At 42.3% G+C, this 18,486-nt stretch overlaps 1 protein-coding gene across 1 annotated transcript in view; it reads left to right on the top strand.

The window, feature by feature from the left end:
- LOC137380178 (kelch domain-containing protein 8B-like) overlaps positions 1–18,486 on the top strand; it is a 132,983-nt gene that overhangs the window by 6,512 nt on the left and 107,985 nt on the right. The window contains exon 2 of the mRNA XM_068051940.1: positions 6,982–7,730. Coding sequence (XP_067908041.1) covers positions 7,355–7,730 — 376 coding nt within the window. The 5' untranslated portion in view covers positions 6,982–7,354. The remainder of the gene's footprint in view (positions 1–6,981; positions 7,731–18,486) is intronic.

Raw genomic sequence — 18,486 nt, forward strand, 5'->3', positions numbered from 1 at the left:
CTCTATATTTGAACATATATTTTCTTTAGGTCGTACTATCCCGTTTAAACATCCAAAATTGTGCTAGTTAAAAAGAAAATACCTGGCTGTGAAGCAGAGTGCCCCTGAGGTACTAAAACTAATAATAACTTTACTGAAATTCCTTAGTTGCTATGTAAACACATGACTATAATACAACTATAATACAAATACACTCAGGATATTGCTTGTGGGCTGACAGGATTGTTTTTCTAAAAACAATAATTTAGCAGCATACTGATAGGGGAGATTTCTATTTGCCCTTCAGAAAACATGGAAAATCAGAAATAAAAAGAGTGCTGGAAATACTCAGCAGTTCTGGCAGCATCTGTGGAGAGAGAAGAGAAGAGAGTTAATGGATTGAATTTTACCAGCACCATGACGCCGTGGGTCACGGGGTGGGGGGGGCCGGTAAAATTCTGCGGGAGAGGCCCGCCTCAACCCGTGACGTTGAGAAGGGCCCGCTGCATATTACCGGCGGCGGGGGACCTCGGTGCAGCGCCTCCCGCCACTTGGTGATCGGGCCTTCATCTAAATATTTAAGTTAACAAAAATTAGATGCAAATGAACTTACCTGCTGGCAGCGGCTGTGCCACGCTGATTTTACGGCCGGCAAATGCAACTCTGGATGGAGTTCCGAGGCGAGAACCTGGTGGGGAGGGGGGAGGAGTAAAATTTTCAGGGCGGGAAGGGTGGGGGAGCAGGAAAAACTATCTTTATTGGCTGTGGGGATGGTGGGAAGGGGTTGAAGGGAAAATGTGAGAAGGGTGGGGGGGGAGGGGGAAGTTCGGGTCGGGCATAAAATAACTTTTATTAATATCGGGCAATGAAAAGACCATTGGGGGTGGGGGATGGGGAAGGGCCTCCATCTCCTCAATACTTATTTAAAAATAATCACGTCTACTCTACCTTTAAAAATGTAAATTTTTGCTGAGGGCTTAAAGCCCTTTAAAAATGGCGCCAGCACAGTGGCACCGGACACTGTTGCCAGGGACACGGCAGCCACTCCTCTACGTCATCGGGGACGGCCACTCCACCCCCTCTATTTAGATCAGCCCCGGCGCCTAATATCGCGGGGCCTGTTTAGCAGCACTTCCATGTCGGAAAGCCGCCTCGGCGCGCTGCTAAAATTCAGCCCAATGTTTCAGGTCAGCGACCTTTCATCAGAACTGGTAAAGGTTAGAAATGTAATAGGTTTAAAGCAAATAAAGCAGGGGTGAGGGAAAAGAGGGCAAAAGGGAAGTGTTGATAGGACAGAGGGTCAGAGAGATTAACTGACAAGGAGGTCAGGGGGCAAAGGCAAAGAGAGAGTGTTTATGATGTGGTGAAAGTCAAAGCATTAGTGCAGAGAGGGTGTTAAATGACAGAATAATGAACAGCCCCAGCCAAAAGCTCAAATATTAAAAAAACGAGTGGGCGGGCACATGGTAAAAAAAAAATGTTGTTTCATACAAATAAAAAAAAGCAAAAATAAAAAAGGGCCAGTCATGCTCTGAAATTATTGAACTCAACGTTCAGTCTGATAGGCTGTAGCATGCCTAATCGGTAAATGAGATGCTGTTCCTCAAGCTTGCGTTGATGTTCACTGGAACAGTGCAGCAAGCCCAGAACAGAGATATGGGCATGAGAGCAGGCGGGTGTGTTGAAATGGCAAGCGACCAAAAGCAGGAAGTCATGTTTTTGGACTGAGCAGAGGTGTTCTGCAAAGCGTTTCTGCGTTTGGTCTCCCCAGTGTAGAGGAGCCCGCATTGTGAGCAGCGAATACAGTATACTAAATTAAAAGAAGTACAAGTAAATCGCTGTTTCACCTGAAAGGGGCCTTGGATAGTGAGGAGAGAGGAGGTAGATGGGCAGGTATTATGCCTCCTGCGATTGCATAGGTAGGTGCCATGGGAAGTGAACAAGGTGTTGGGGGTAATAGAGGAGTGGACCAGGGTGTCGCGGAGGGAACGATCCCTTCGGAATGCTGACAGGGGAGGGGAAGATGCGTTTGGTGGTGGCATCATGGTGGATGTCGCGGAAATGACGGAGGATGATCCTTTGGATATGGAGGCTGGCGGGGTGGAAAATGAGGACAAGGAGAATCCAGTCGCGGTTCGGGAGGGAGGGGAAGGAAATGAGCCGGACACGGTTGAGGGCCCTGTCAACCACAGCAGGGGGGAATCCTCGGTTGAGGAAAAAGGAAGACATATCAGAAACACTGGAAGGTAGCATCATCAGAGCAGATGCATCGGAGACGGAGAAACTGGGAAAATGGAATGGAGTCCTTACAGGAGGCAGGGTGTGAAGAAGTGTAGTCGAGGTAGCTGTGGGAGTCTGTGGGCTTATAATGAATATTAGTAGTCAGCCTATCCCCAGAGATGGAGACAGAGATGTCGAGGAAGGGAAGTGTCAGAGATGGACCATGTAAAGGTGAGAGAAGGGTGGAAATTGGAAGCAAAGCTGATAAAGTTTACCAGTTTGGGGCAGGAGCAGGAAACGGCACCGATACAGTCATCAATGTACCAATAAAAGAGTTGGGGGAGGGGGGCCTGAGTAGGACTGGAACAAGGAATGTTCGACATATCCCACAAAAAGACAGGCATAACTAGGGCCTATGCGGGTATGCATAGCAACACCTTTTATTTGAAGGAAGTGAGTGGAGTTGAAGGAGAAGTTGTTCAATGTGAGAACAAGTTCAGCCAGGCGGAGGAGGAGGGTGGTGGTGGATGAGGACTGGTTGGGCCTCTGTTCAAGGAAGAAGCAGAGAGCCCTTAAACCGTCCTCGTGGGAGATGGAGGTAGAGAGATTGGACATCCATAGCGAAGAGGAGGCAGTTAGGGCCAGGAAACTGGAAATTGTCAAAATGACGTAGGGCATTAGAAGAGTCACAGATGTAGGTGGGAAGAGACTGGACCAGGGGAGAAAAGATAGAGTCAAGATAGGAAGAAATAAGTTCAATGGGGGCAGGAACAGGCGGAAACGATGGGTCTACCAGGACAGTCCTGTTTGTGGATTTTAGGAAGGAGGTAGAAGCGGGCTGTCCCGGGTTTGGGGACTATGAGTTTGGAAGCTGGAGAGGGAAGATCTCCATAGGAGATGACGTCAGTGACAGTCCTCTAGACAGTAGCTTGATGTTCGGTGGTGAGGTCATGGTCCAGGGGGAGGTAGGAAGAAGTGTATGAGAATTGGCGGTCAGCCTCTGCACGGTAGAGATTGGTGCGCCAGACAACAACAGCACCACCCTTGTCAGCGGGTTTGATCACAATGTCGCAGTTAGACCTGAGAGAGGAGTGCAGCAAGTTCAGAGGGAGACAGGTTAGAGTGTGTCAGGGGAGCGGAGATATCATGGAATGGAATGGAAAATCAGACATGGGTAAGTAATTTCTCAACCTCGCCCTTGATTACCTTGTTAGAATTATACAAAGAGTTATATAGCACAGAAACGGGCTCTTCGGCCCATCGTGTCTGTGCTGGGAATTGTTATCTTAATGCTGGTTAAAATCATTGGAACATTAATAATGACATTACTGCCATTTGGAAAATCCAGACTGAAATCTTTGTAAATAAATAACAAAAATAGTTAATTAAATGTAAAATTAGTTTGGAGTCATGAATAATTAATGGCAGATTTAAATAGTTTTGAATTGCAATTGGCACTGTCTTGATTTGAAAATGATAAGTGCCTTAATTGAGAAGTTTCCTCCTCAATGATTAAAAGTCATTTATTCTGGGATTGAGTGTAGATTAGAAAAGGAAGTCTTTGCATTCAGTAATTGTAGTTAAGGGAAAACTCTGACGTAAATTATCTGAGGCAGGCACGTTTGTTTCACAAATGAAAAAATGGGATGTTCATAAGAAAGTACAGCCTCTGAGAGTTGAGGTAATCAAAATTCAAGTCCAGCTGAAACACTATCCTTTCGGAATGAAGAACAATTTATATCATATTCTGGTTCAATGGATCTTCTGTTCTTGTTATAAAATTCAGAATGCTGGTTGTGGTAATCAGGTACCTGTATGCATGCTGTGATGCTTACAGAAAGAACATAGGCTCTTCTCTGATTCAGCAGGTACCAAATTAAAGAGAAACTGTGGTAGCTCTCACATGCCATTAAAACTATGATTCTGACACTCTCACACTGACATAGTTGATCAATCATTCCATATATTAAAGATGCCTAAACAAACGTTGATAAGGACCTGAGCATTGCGTGATGCTGGTAGTGTTTGTGCTGCTGCACGAGTCTCCGGTTAGGAGCTCTTACATGTTGTATGTTATTGGAATTGTGTTGCAGAGTGATGGGACACTAATTCATGATCACAGTTTCCTGCAAAATTAATTCCCAATCTCAGTTATTGAACAAAGGTCAGATACATTATGTATATTAAAAAAAATCCTCTACCTATACTGCCGGTCACTACATGCAGGCCCCAATCATACCACGCAAAAACAAATATTTGGCACAAGTTTTAAAATGGCTACAAAAGCAATATATTGTGGATTCTGGAAATCTGGTATAAAAACAGAAAATGTTGGAAACACTGAACAGGTCAGGCAGCATCTGTGAACAGAGAAACAGAGTTAATAGCCTCAATTTTAACCCTTCCTTCAATGAAGGTTTCCAATTTCAGGATTTGATAACCCAGCCCCAAATTGACCCCAGCCCTATCCCATGAAATTCTAATGTGCAGAAAACAGGTGGTGGATGATTCTCCCCCAAAAGGCAAGTTGGGGCCTAAGTACCAGAGTCAGGGCCTAATGACATCATTGGTGCTGAAAATTAAATTTAATGGTATGTGAGGGAGAATCCTGACCTGTGTGATTCCCAGCACCTGATCCAAGGCTGGAGCTGCTGGCTGCCCAAGGTGAATGACACTTTTAGCACTCCTGATGGGTCAGGAGGGGCAGGCCTCCCACACCCCCAATAGCCCGCCCCCAACCAGGCCTCTCAAGAAGCCTTTGACTTCCATCAGCTCTGAGCACCAGCCATCAGCACCCCCCCCCCCCCCCCCCACCCTGCAACGTTCCCCATCCCCCCCACCCCCTCCGATTGATGCCTGGAATTCCCCTCCCAGTGCCAAAGATCATTCCCAAACAACAATAGTAGCTTTCATTTAATAACGCCTTTAGCATAGTAAAATGCCACAAGAGGCTTCACAGGAGCGTTATCAAACTGAGCCACATAAGGACATATTAGGACAGGTTATCAAAAGCTTTGTCAAAGATGTAAATTTTAAGGAGCACCTTAAAGGATGAGAGAGAGGTGGAGGGAACGCCAGGCTGGGATTTGGGCCCCCCCGCCCCCCCCCCCCCCCCCCCCCGCCCCCCCTCCAACCCTGAGGTGGGATCAGAGGCAGGGGGCATGGAGTATCATGACGGGTGGCGGGGGAAGTGGCAGAGTGCAGGGCCTGTCGCGTTCCCGTCCCCCAGTGATCATTCCAGGGTCGATAGGCCAATGATGGTGTTCCCGCCCAGAGGCCAATTGAGGCCCTTAAGTGGCCTATTAATAGCCAATTAGGGGCCTCTTCCTGCCGCTGCTGGGATCATACCAGAGGTTACAGAGGTAGGGATGAGTGAGGGCATGGAGAGATTTGAAAAGAAGGATAAGAATTTTAAAATTGATTATTGCTGGACCAGGAGCCAAGTAGGTCAGTAAGCACAGGGGAAACGGGTGAATAAAACTTGGTACAAGTTACGATACGGGAGGCAGAGGTTGGAGGAGCTCAAGTTTGTGGAGAGTGAGAGATGGGAGGCCAACCAGGAGTGTGTTGGAATAAGCAAGAGTAGAGTTCGGCGAACCAGGAGTGTGTTAGAATAAGCAAGAGTAGAGTTCGGCCAAGCAGGAGTGTGTTAGAATAAGCAAGAGTAGAGTTCGGCGAACCAGGAGTGTGTTAGAATAAGCAAGAGTAGAGTTCGGCCAAGCAGGAGTGTGTTAGAATAAGCAAGAGTAGAGTTAATAAAAGCATTAAGTTTCAGCAGCCAAGGCAGGGGCAGAGTCGGGCAGTGTTACGTAGGTAGAAATAAGTGATCTTGGTGATGGTATAGATGTGTGGTCAGAAGCTCATCTCATGGTCAAAAATGACATCAAGGTTGCAGATGTTGTGGTTCAGCCTCATAGCATTGCCAGGGAGAAGGATGGAGTTGATGTCTAGGGAGCTAAGTTTGCTGTGGGGACCAAAGACAATGCTTCAGTCTTCCCAATAATTAGTTGGAGGAAATTTCTGCTCATCCAATAGTGGATGTTGGAGAAGCAGTCTGACAATTTAGAGACAATGGTTGAGAAAGGTGGTGGTGAAGCAGAGCTGGAACCTAACATTGTGTTTTTGGATGATGTCCCGATAGGCAGCATGTAGTTAAGAAATAGGATGGGGTCAAGGATAGCTCCTTGGGAGCCTCCAGAGGCCCAAGAGCCCCCCGCCTGCCAGGTTGTCCATCAAGTCAGCTGCCAGGTGGGAGGTGGGCCTACAGTATGTTACTGTGGCCCTGCTGCTCAGATTGGTAGGGCCCTCACATACCCAGCCTTGCCAGGTTTGGTCAATTTCAGCCTCCCTGGCACCTTCATCTCTTCAGCATTAATATCAGGGTAATATTTCAGGACAATGACCTATCAGAAATGTTTATGTGTACTCAAAGGAAAAATATGACTAAAATATCCCTGTAAATTATATATGTGCTAATATGATCTTAAAGAGACAGACTATACAAAACTTGATACAAATTATTTAAATAGTCACCCAATTTGGATTGTTGGAGATTTGGGTTTCAGTATTATTAAATAAAATTATATTTTAGGCAGTGACCTTATGTGCTATGTCCTGAAGATTACAGAATATACTAGAATTATAGATGTGTATTGATGTGTAAGTGAAAAATGGATATTATATATTGTCATAGATGATCAAAATAATTTTTTATGTAGTAAAGAAACAGTCACTAACATAGGAAAACAATTACTGACATCTGCTTTTGTTCCTTTAATGAAGGTTTAAGCCATACCTGGCTGAGAAGAATGTGAGATGGGACCCAGTTCTGGGACGCAGATTCCTCCATTGCACTCTCCCTTTCTTCTCAAGTCATTCGCTTGCACATTCTGCCCTTGGACTCCCACGTGAAACAATGCTAAAAAGAGTCGCCTTTGTGAAACTATGACTATAGCATTCACAATAGAATGTATTCTAGGTATTTTTAATTTATCCCTGTGGAATTCCAGTGATCACAATCATCTTTCCAATTAGTTATTTCTTGACGTTTCATCGATAAGCTCTGCTGGGTTTTAATGCTCTGGAATATTTGACTAAAGGAATCTTATGTTCCGTGGAGGCTCAGTGGGAACAAATTCTTGCTGGCAATTCAGGTATGGCAGTGAGTAGTGTAAAGTCTATGTACTGGGAAGATTTCCCTCCAATGCCTACCAAGCGTGTGTACTGCACTCCGGTGTACCAGGATAGACAGTTGTTTGTTCTTGGGGGCTGTAGTGAGACAGGACTGCCCCTGGACAAAATTGAAATGTTGGATGTTGTCAGTCAGAAGTGGACAGGGCTACCCTCAATGCCCACTCCTCGAGCTGGGGCAGCAGCAGTCATTCTGAGCAAACAAATCCTCATTATTGGCGGCATGAATGAGGAGCAGAGCCCTTTAGGATCAGTCGACATCTTTAACATGGATGAAGGCAAGTGGGAGAAAAAGGCACCCCTGGGACAACCTTCAATGGGAATAACAGCTGTCAAGAAAGGTATGTCACTTGATATTTCTCAATCATACTTGAACTTTCCTTTGAAATGTCAATGTGGATATGAAGTTACAGATTACAGTTAATTTAATGATAAAAAAAATCATAGTGTATAGGCTGAAGAAATATCTAACATAGCGTGCAATAATATAAGTTATAAAATGGTTTAATCTGCTATGAGTCTGGGATATCTACATATAGTTTAGCTTTTATATATGGCAACCAATGTTAAAGAGATAAACTAAATTTAAAATTTCTGTGATAAGGTTACTGGATCTTGGCTTCTGATTTTTCATGTTACACACTATGCTATATTAGGGGTCAATCACTGATGTGCACAGCTCATTATAAAATGCAAAATACCTAGTTCCGAGAACTCATGATAATTGAAACTGGACTGAAAATGAATTGTTGTGAAAATATTTCATCTCTCTATGTTGTAGCTGCGTAACAGAGAATCATGCTTTGATTTCCCTGCTTTTATTCTGTGTGCTTTTAATTCTAAAGTCAAGAACCTCCTTAACAACATGACTTTATGCTGCTGCTAAGCAACTAGTAAGATTCAGAAAGGAAACATCATGAGGCCTGAGGAAAATATCATCTGACAAAAGGGATGCAAAAATATTTCCTTTAGAAATATATTACTGAAGGAGAGTTAAACCATGTAGGGTGTGAAAATCAACTTGGGCAAGAACACAAAATGGGGAGTAGCTCACCTGTTGCCAGTTATAAGCCCCATGCCCCATCCAAAATTGAGTTCTATTGAATTTGGGCAGGGTGTATAATAGGTGCCAGATGCAATACCGTCAGCTTTGTGCGCCCATTCAAGTTGAATTTTATACCTGCAATCTTGTTACCATGTACTTGATAAAGTGGAGGAATAAAATGCCATCAATGCATTTGTTCTTTTGTTTTCCTTTTATCTTTTGGTGTTAATTGTTTATTGGGGTTGTAGCCAGGTTGGATGAAAAAACCAGCTTAGGCCATTTTGCATTAATTTGAACATAGCCCCACTTTGGAATATTTTGAGTTCTAGGTGGACACTGGCTCTTACATGGGGCATTTTTATCCCGCCATCATTTTTTTATTCATTCATGAGTCACTGGCAAGGCCAGCATTTATTTTCCATCTCTAATTACCCTTGATAATGTGTTGGTAAGCTGCCTTCTTGAACCGCTGCAGTCTATGTGGTGTACTTAGACCCACAGTGCTGTTAGGGAGGGAGTTCCAGGATTTTGACACAGTGATGGTGAAGGAACGGCGATACACTTTCAGGTCAGTATGCTATGTGATGTGGAGGGGAACTTGCAGGTGGTGTTCCCCTGCATCTGCTGTCCTTGTTCTTCTAGACAGTAGAGGTCACGGGTTTGGAAGGTGCTGTTGGAGGCACCTTGGTGAGTTGCTGCAGTACATCTTGTAGATGGTACACACTGTTGCCCCTGTGTGCCGTTGGTGAAGGGAGTGAATGTTTAAGGTGGTGGATGGGTTGCCGATCAAGCGGGCTGCTTTGTCCTGGATAGTGTTGAGCTTCTTAAGTGTTGCTGGAGCTGCACTCATCCAGGCAAGTGGAGAGTATTCCATTACCCTCCTGACTTAAGCCATAGCATCATAGCAAATGAAGAACAAGCCGCTGCTGCCTGTTACTGGAATCATACCAAGGTAGGTGCTTTCTGTTTTTGTTTGCGAAGTATTGTCTAATGATGGCCTATTGGTGGTGGTGGTGGTAGCATGGGAGTTCCACCAGTTTATGACAGTCTAATGATAAGCATGTTCCCAGTTTCTGGCAGTGAAAGAGTTCCTGGAGATAATGGAAAGCTGATTGCTTTGGAGGACACAAGTTCAATTTCTAGCCATGTAGAGGTAAATATGTAGAGATACTATGCTATTGAGAAAGGGAGTGGGTGCAGATGCATCCATATTTCTAGTTGGCTAAATGAGAAGGCTTCAGCTTCCAGCAAAACTGAAGCTGAATAAAGTTAGTTATTAGGATAAGGGTGGCATTATGCCAGAGTGCTGACATTATATAAGATGGGCGGCACAGTGGTGCAGTGGTTAGCACCGTAGCCTCGCAGCTCTAGGGACCCGGGTTCAATTCTGGGTACTGCCTGTGCGGAGTTTGCAAGTTCTCCCTGTGTTTGCGTGGGTTTTCTCCGGGTGCTCCGGTTTCCTCCCACAGCCAAAAGACTTGCAGATTGATAGGTTAATTGGCTATTATAAATTGCCCCTAGTATAGATAGGTGGTAGGGGAATTGAGGGAAGGTGGGGATGTGGTAGGAATATGGGATTAATGTAGGATTAGTATAAATGGGTGGTTGATGGTCGGCACAGACTCGGTGGGCCGAAGGGCCTGTTTCAGTGCTGTATCTCTAAATAAATTTAGCACGAACGGATTGCAATGCTGATCTCTCCTCACCTCTACATTGCACAGACATTGCTTCCACGCTTTACTTTGGAAAAGTGCTCCAATAAAGTATTTTCAATTCCCATAGTCTTCAAATAAAGCTCTGTTTGATAAATCATGGTTTAAATGTTCATACTGTTCTGATGCAATATGTTGGATTCAGATCAGTCACTTGGACTAACTTGGTACAAATCTCCTTCCAATCTTATCCAAATCATTACTCAAAGAGTACATATTTAACAAATAACTTATCTTGGTGCATGAACTAACTCAGGCAATCTTAAGTATAAATGCAAGAAATTGCATTCCAATTGAATATGCTGAATGAAGCTAAAACTAGATATTCTCGATGGTACTAATTACTGGAATTTTTCCTATCAAGAACAAAATTTAGTCCAAGCATTCATAGTAATTCGATTATTGTTCTGGCATTTATTGATCATTATGGCAGTGTATATAAACTGCCTTATGCATAATTGGTAATTTAGATCACAAGTGTGATAGTGATGTAGTTTACTGCTCAATATCATGTATAGTATTGTGGTAAATGTTGCATAATTCCTTCCTTATCTTTCTAACTGGTTTGAAAGGCTAAAGACAGTAATATGTCTAAAAATCAACTTTTTATATTGTTATAAAACATTAATCTTAAAATTCCTTTCAAAGCAATATATATCAGCCTTACATCTAACATTCACATGTGCCGGATTTGGTGAGAAACTGTAAAAATGGCTGCTCCAAGTCTGTTTATGCCACTTAGTCTTGAAGACAGCAAGGATGTTCCGATGGAGTAAAACATGCTATCTCTTTTTATACCATTCGCTTCTATGGTTTACTGCCTCCTGGATGCAACACTACCTGATGTTTCATGACCCCCAGCCCCAGTACTATGACAGATTTCCAGGCAGGGATGAAAGGCCTCATGTCTTTTCATAACATACTGTTACTTCCCATCATTGCTTTTCCTGAGCCATAGTTTTGTTGTACAAAACCTTTGATGCATGCTCTGTACCAACCTATTGTCTTTTATACTGTCGTAATCTCCTCTCTTACACTACCTCCTGTTGCAATGAAAAGCCTGTTTTAAAATCCTATGCATTTTAATTTTAACAACCTTTTAGGCTCAATATTATCCACCTAGCTTATTTTGTTAATAATCTATAAGTGCTATCTTTACAATACAAAATCTTCAGCCCTGAAATTCATCCTTCTCCAATGTTATCAGTGCCATTGAGGAGGAAAAACAGGATTTGTGAAACACAGTTCAAACCATTTCTGTTTCTCTTTGTTCTTTATTAGAATCATATAAAAACATATCCATATTATTGCAGTAAATATGCTATCAGTGCGTTTTACCATTGGCAGTCTTGACATTAATCAGAGGCTTTTAGTCGAAGTTCAAACTGATCTGAATAATGACTGTGCTATAGAGAAGTTTTCATAAGCATACAATAGCAAAATGGACAGCAGATATAATTTTCTAGTGGATCATGGCAGCAGGTGCACAGCAACAGAAGAAATTGATGAACTGATGAAAAGAATGCAGTACCTTCCACCCTGGCAGTAACTGAAAGGCAAAGCCTCAGATTCTTTAGGCTCAACAGATGAGATTGGCTCCTGATTTGCAGAGAAAATTGAAATCTTATTCTACTATTTCCACTGTGTTTCCTGTGCCCATTAAAAGTAATGTATTTAGTCTTCAAATAGATTTTCAGATTTAACTCCTGATAAGGCGATTCACCATGCCACTCATGACTCTTTCACCCTATTTTACTTGTCTCTTTTTAGAAGGTGTGAGGTTGATAACAGATTTCAGGATTAGCCTGTGAGTAATGTAGTCTTCAGAAATTGCTGGCGACCCCAATAGTGAATACTTCTAACCCTGCCAACGCAAGATATAATAAGTTACAACTGTCAGCACGCACTGTAGCAAAACATATCTTTGGCTGTTGAAAATATGCTTTTTTTAAGGTGTATTGATTCATCACTTGATACACTTCATTGCACTGTCCATCAAATCTTTGTGGCATTCAGTATGGTCTACCTAAATATACAATACATATCTTAACTATAAAGGCAACCAATTTTGTTGCTGTCATGCCTGTGAAGTATAATTTAAAGGTGCATCACCTTCATGAAGAAAATATATTGCAACTTTTTTATGTTGTTACAAGCGCAGAATCTGAACAGATAATTTTCATAAAAGTAATCATTATGTGACTGCATATGTTGTCAATCTACCAGAATGACTTCCTGACTGCTCTCCCGCCAATCCAAAATTTGCAAATATTTCTTTCCTTGAAAACGGCTCTCCTTTGATCAAAAGCACACTTCCCTCAACTGCAAACTCCAAATTATGGAACATCTTGGTACATGTGAAAATAAGTCATTATGTAATTCTTTTAGTAACCACTTATGTGATGGACATGCACAGGTACCATTTTATACTAGATAAAAGCCCTACTACATTAAAAAAAAAGTATGTAACAACTGTAAGACACTATTGTTTGCAGTGGGCGTTATGAATTGATGTAAAGGTTCTATGACCCATTGATAAAATGGAGTAATGTGACTGCTGACTCATTCCTTCACTGCTTGCTGTTCTGTTGCATCTCAGGGACACAATGGGACTTTCTGTATGCTGTGATTTAATCATTGACATGCACAGAGTGAAGACAAATAAATAAATTGAAGAAAATCAATTGACTATCATAGCTTTTTTATTTCTAATGCTGGTTGTTTTTTTGTCTCATACAAGATTTAAAATGTACTTAATGTCTATCAAATTTTTCAATCAAATTATTCAATAACTAAAACATATAAATCCTCATTTCATATCAGAAACAAAACAGCCAAAAGCAAAATGATTTTTTTTGGTTATTTGATGCATTTTGGGTTTTAACTTGTTCTTTGAAGCAAGATGAGGATTTTTCTGTTCAAGTTACTTAAGAATTCTGATTGAAAAGTTTCCTAGCTAGCAATTTGAACTAGAGGCATTAGTAAATTTTAAATCATGCATGAGACATAAAGCAAACAATATTAGAAAATAAAAGAATTCTATTCTGGCTGTTTTAAATGTGGGCAAGGTTCTGGAACATTCTGAAATACGTAGCTAGTTAAAAAACAAAATCCATTTGTTGTGAAAATCCAGACTTGTAGTTTGGAAAGAATGTTACTCTTTGAGATAATTACTACACCACTGTTGCAATGCAATGCTAACACTCTAGATGATCACTACATTGTGAAGGAATCTTACAGCACTCAATTGTTATGTCGGAGAACCAATATATTACAATGTTATGTTGGGAAGTATAAAGCTTTTACTTTATTACAACATATTTAATGGGACTGTGCCAGCCCTTCTGAGAAGTAGTCATTATATTATCTTTTCAGAAAGAGAGATAACTGCTGCAGATCTGAGCACCTCCACTATCGATTGGCAAGGACCTTATCCTGCACTTCCAGCTTATTGCTTAGATGCCACTGTATTGGCCACTTCTTCATTTTTCTTTAATTTATGTTTCTGGTCAATTTCTGACTTTGTCCAGGCAAGTATGCTGTTGCTAGGGAAAGAAAGAGTTTCCCACCTTTGTACTTTGTCCTAACAATGTGGCTTATCTCTGGTCTAATGCATGAATGTAAAGTTTTATCATTTCTAATACAAGCTGGCTTTGTGGCCTCTATTTTTTTTATTACAAAAACATAACAAAAGTACAGCTTGTTAAACAAAATCAATAGTATTGAATAATATCAATATATTGAATACAGAATTTTGCTTACCATTTATATCATTGTATGATACTGAGCAGGATGATTGATGTAGATATGGAAACCACTACTCCCAGGACCTGATTGTATCTACCCACCCCAACATTAGAAGGTCATCTTTCTACCTTACCCCTTGAACAACCAAGCCCTGAACTTTTAAGTATAGCCAGGAATTAACCATCCATCTAAAAACATTTTTTTCTATATTAGCATGCTATTAATTGAAACCAGATTTCAACCTTGCTCTTCCAATTTTGTAATATTGGCTTCTTTGTAATCATAAGCTATTCTAAACAAGATCATACTTCACGAACAGGATGTGAGCCTAGGCCAAGCATTTTGTTCTTTCTATTTAAAGTGCAGTATGAAACATGCATGCCTTATTCTGAAAGAAGCACATCTTCAGACACTGCTAAAGTACACAAAGTTCATGCTTGCTCTGGTGAGATAAACTGATGTGTAATGTATCTTATTTAAAAGATGAGTTAAGGTAAAGCACCGGTCACACATCTTTCCATTTCTCTGAGTGATCTCAGATTACAGATCAAGAGATGAAGTTTGTCTGTGTGCTCTAGATATTACATTTAAGAACTTGTAAATATGGAATATTACAGAATCTCTTCCAAGCTACTTTTCCACAGCGCTCACTGTTGTGTAATTGCCTTTGAGAGTGATGTCCCTTTCAGATCTCAGTATGCTAATTAAATAAGTACCAGGATGTAGTCATGTGACTCAGAGCCAGAGTCACTCTGCACTGTAACACCTAGAGGAATGTTTTGTAAATAGTTTGCTCTGTATTGTGCATACTAGTTTCGCTGTTAGTAAGCCTGTTAGAGATCTCCAACAAACTGGACTCCATGCATATCATTTACGTTGCATGAGACAACATAAAGAACTCATCTTATGGTGACAGTGGTGGTGGAAAAAAAAGTCCAAGTTGAAGACCATGGGTAAAACAGCTCTGAAAATGACCTTTCCTGCAGCCACTAGAGAGAAAGTTCGAAAGAAATACTGGCCCAAACAGTAGAAAGAAAAAAGAACTTACCTCCAGCTGTAGAAGACAGAGCTCAGAACGACAGGCTGCAAATAAATTTCTGCGATCAGATGAGTCATTCTGCTGACGTTCGAGGGATACTGGTTCAAAAAAAAACAAGCTTTGAAGTGCTTAAAAGATTATTTTTTCTAAAGGCTCTGTAAAAAAAGATAGGGAAAACCCAATTCCTCTTTCAGGCTGATCAGAGCGGTGCCATTACAGGAGGTGTCCAAAAGCAAAAAGTGCGGGAAACTTCCAAACACTGCAGAGTCTTCGTTCACAAGGCCAAAGTTTTAAAAATCATTAAACCACTCAAGCATGAAGAAGAGTCTCCATTTAAGCAGTCACAGCTAAAAAAACATTAAACCACTTGAGTATGAAGAACATAAACTCTCGCAAAAAAGCAATTGATCTACCTATTCTACAGCTGTGTAAACAGACAAGCTTAAGTGCTGCAAGCAAGATAAACAGAGAACACTATTAAACACCTGTTACTCTCCATCCAAGCAGCTGGTCTAAATAACAGAAAATTTCTTAAAAGGGAAACAGCATAGAGTGAATAGAACAAGTTTTAAAACCAGTTTCAAACCAAAAATAGGAAAGTCATAATAAATATAGGGCTGAATTTTACTGGCCTCTCCTGACGTCAGGATTTGTGGTGGGGGGCCCTGGAAAATGCCTCCAGGAGAGGCCTGCCATGGGCCTTTATGCCAGGAAGTCCCCGTCCCATATTAACAGCGGCGACGAGGGCTCGATGCGGCTCCCCCCCCCCCCCCCACCACTCGGCAACGGGGCAGAAATTTAAATATTTTAATACATGCTAATGAATGAATAATTACTTACTTTGCTGCACTGGCCATTCCGCTCTGATATTGGAGTCAGTAGCTGGCACTCCCGCGCTGTCCAATCTCCGACCTATGAAATATGATGGAACACTGGTGGGGAGAGGGGAGGAGGTAAGTTTTCAGAGCGGTAGTGGGGGAGCAGGCTCAAATTAATGTGACTGGTGGAGAGGGTGGTGGGAAGGGGTAAAGTTAAAAGTTTGTGAACTTTATGGGAGGTGGGGAAGGTCAGGTTCACAAGGTAAGTATTTTGGGGCGGGGGGGGTGAGGGCAAGGAATGAATTGTTTAGTTATTGGGGGTGGGAGAGGGGCTTGAAACTTTTATTAAATTTTTCATTTTAAATTTATAATGCCTACAACTTTAAAAATTCAAATTCAATGGAAGGGCTTGAAGTCCTTTAAAAATGGCACTGGCACCTATACAGTGGCACCGGACACTGTTGCCGGGGACAGAGCACCTGCCTCATGCATGTCATCAGGGAGGGGGCGGTCCGTCCTGGCCCTGTTAATGAGCCACCACATTTAATATTGCGGCGGCTCCGCGGAGTAAATCCCGCGCATGCGCCCCGCCATTTTTGAAGCTTGCCGCCGAGATCATTGGCGAGCTGGTAAAATTCATCCGACAGTGTTGCAGGCACACATACAGAGCTGAACAAAGTTAAATATAGAATGAAAAGCAAAAAAAAAAGCAGAAAGATGGACACCAAATTTCCCAGCATGAACTGGAAGGCCATTAATATTCTATCCGAGTTCAAACTTTTTAAACAAAGAATGCAGTTATGCTTCACAGACCAAGTGATTGTAGAACCAGAGAAACAGGCTGTGAAAACACTGATAGCAGTTGCAAATGATTGCACAGAATCAACACCTCTGGCTTATCTGACGAGGACTAGAAAGATCCCATAAAGATATGGAAAGTGCTACAAGGTCAGCTCCGATTAAGAGTGAATTTTAGAATTCACCGCCTGGAATTGATGTCCTACAGGCAACAGCCACAAGAATCAATAGACCAGTTCATCAGTGGATGCCGTAGTAAGGGCAATGAATGCAATTTTTCAGAAACTGAGCTGTCAGAGTGACTAACAGAGCTGGTGATTATCTGAACACCCATTGAGGCATTGCAGAAAGACCTCTTGGGGGAAAAAAGAAAGGTCACAGCATTGATGTACTGCTATAACATGGCAGGAAATACAAAGTCACTGTAGCTGGACACAGCACCTGCAAGCACTAGGTGTAGCCAACAGTATCGGCATGATAACCAGGTCGAAAACAGCAACCATGCTGTTTGGTAAGTGTGGTTGGTCCCACTCACCGTGAAGTTGTCCTGCATTTCAAGACCTGTGCAAGGTGTGCAGTGCAAAAGGGCACTGGGCCTGTCTATGCAAGAAATCTGGCTCCAAAGACGCAACCAGAAGTCCCAGTAGGACACAAACAAACAGAAGACAGGTGCAGAATCAGGGCAACAGCAGCAAAGAGAACTCTGGAGACCTGCATAAACGCAAGCCCACAGCGAAACAGACCTGGGACAAGGCTCAGAGGGGAACAATTCTCAGCCAGAAGCGGAGCAGGCGTTTCACATTGTGAACCTGGCACATTGCGTTGACGAAGTCAATCAATTGGAAGTTTTTGCTACCATTAACATCATGTGTCCAAAGAAATTTGGCAAACATACACTCAGGGTTAAGATTGACACCGAAGCTAGTGCAAATATTCTACCAATGTGAATCCTGAAGGATATTACCGGAGTCGTTGGAAATTAATGATACAACCGAAAATTGCAAAGTTGGGCATACAATGGGTCACCCATCCTTCGCAGCAGCACACTAACAACGCAATGCAGCTATGGCAAATCGGCATGGAAACACAAATATTTTACCTGGTAGACACGAGCGGACCAGCAGTGGCAGGACTGCCAGCATGTAAGGACCTCAACATCGTGACTAGCCACAAGGTCACCAAGGTACCCATTACAGCAGGAGAGACCAAAGATACCCGCATTGAGTCAGTCCACCATCTACAACAAATGTACCTGGACAGGTTCGATGCCACAGGAGATTTCAAAGGTGATGCCGTGCTATACCTCAGAGAGGATGAAATTCCATCAATCGACCCTCCCAGAAAGTGTAGTGTGCAAATACAAGAAAAGCTTAAGCGTGAGGTAGATGACATGGAACGCAATGGCATCATCCATCGTGTGCATCATCACACAGACTGGTGCAGCTCAATTACCTGCATACTAAAGAAGGTATGTCTAGATCCGAGGCGTCTAAACCTCTCCCTAAACAGATGCCCCCACAAGATTCTGACATTAGAGAAAATGAATCCCAAGTTCACAGGAACTAAATTCTTTTCTAAGTTGGATGCGAAGCATGGATATTGGTCGGTCCACCTAGCTAAGGAATCTCAAGACGTCACCACCTTCAGGATACCATTTGGAAGATACTGCTTCCCAGAGAATACCTTTCAGTTTATCTGTCAGTCAAGAACTTTCAGCAGCACACGTTCAGAATTATAGAAAACGTGCTTGGATGTATATGCATTGCCGATGACATTGCGGCAATGGGCAAAACCAAAGAAGAGCATGATCAAAATCTTCACTCACTGATGGCAGTAGCTCGTCACGAAGAGCTTGTTTTTAACAGCAAGAAGTGCCAGGTGAATGTAAGTCAGATCAATTTCCTTGGCTCCATCTATTTAGGTTGCAGAATCCATCCT

The sequence above is a fragment of the Heterodontus francisci genome, chromosome 19 (assembly GCF_036365525.1).
Source record: "Heterodontus francisci isolate sHetFra1 chromosome 19, sHetFra1.hap1, whole genome shotgun sequence".
Lineage (NCBI taxonomy): Eukaryota > Metazoa > Chordata > Chondrichthyes > Heterodontiformes > Heterodontidae > Heterodontus > Heterodontus francisci.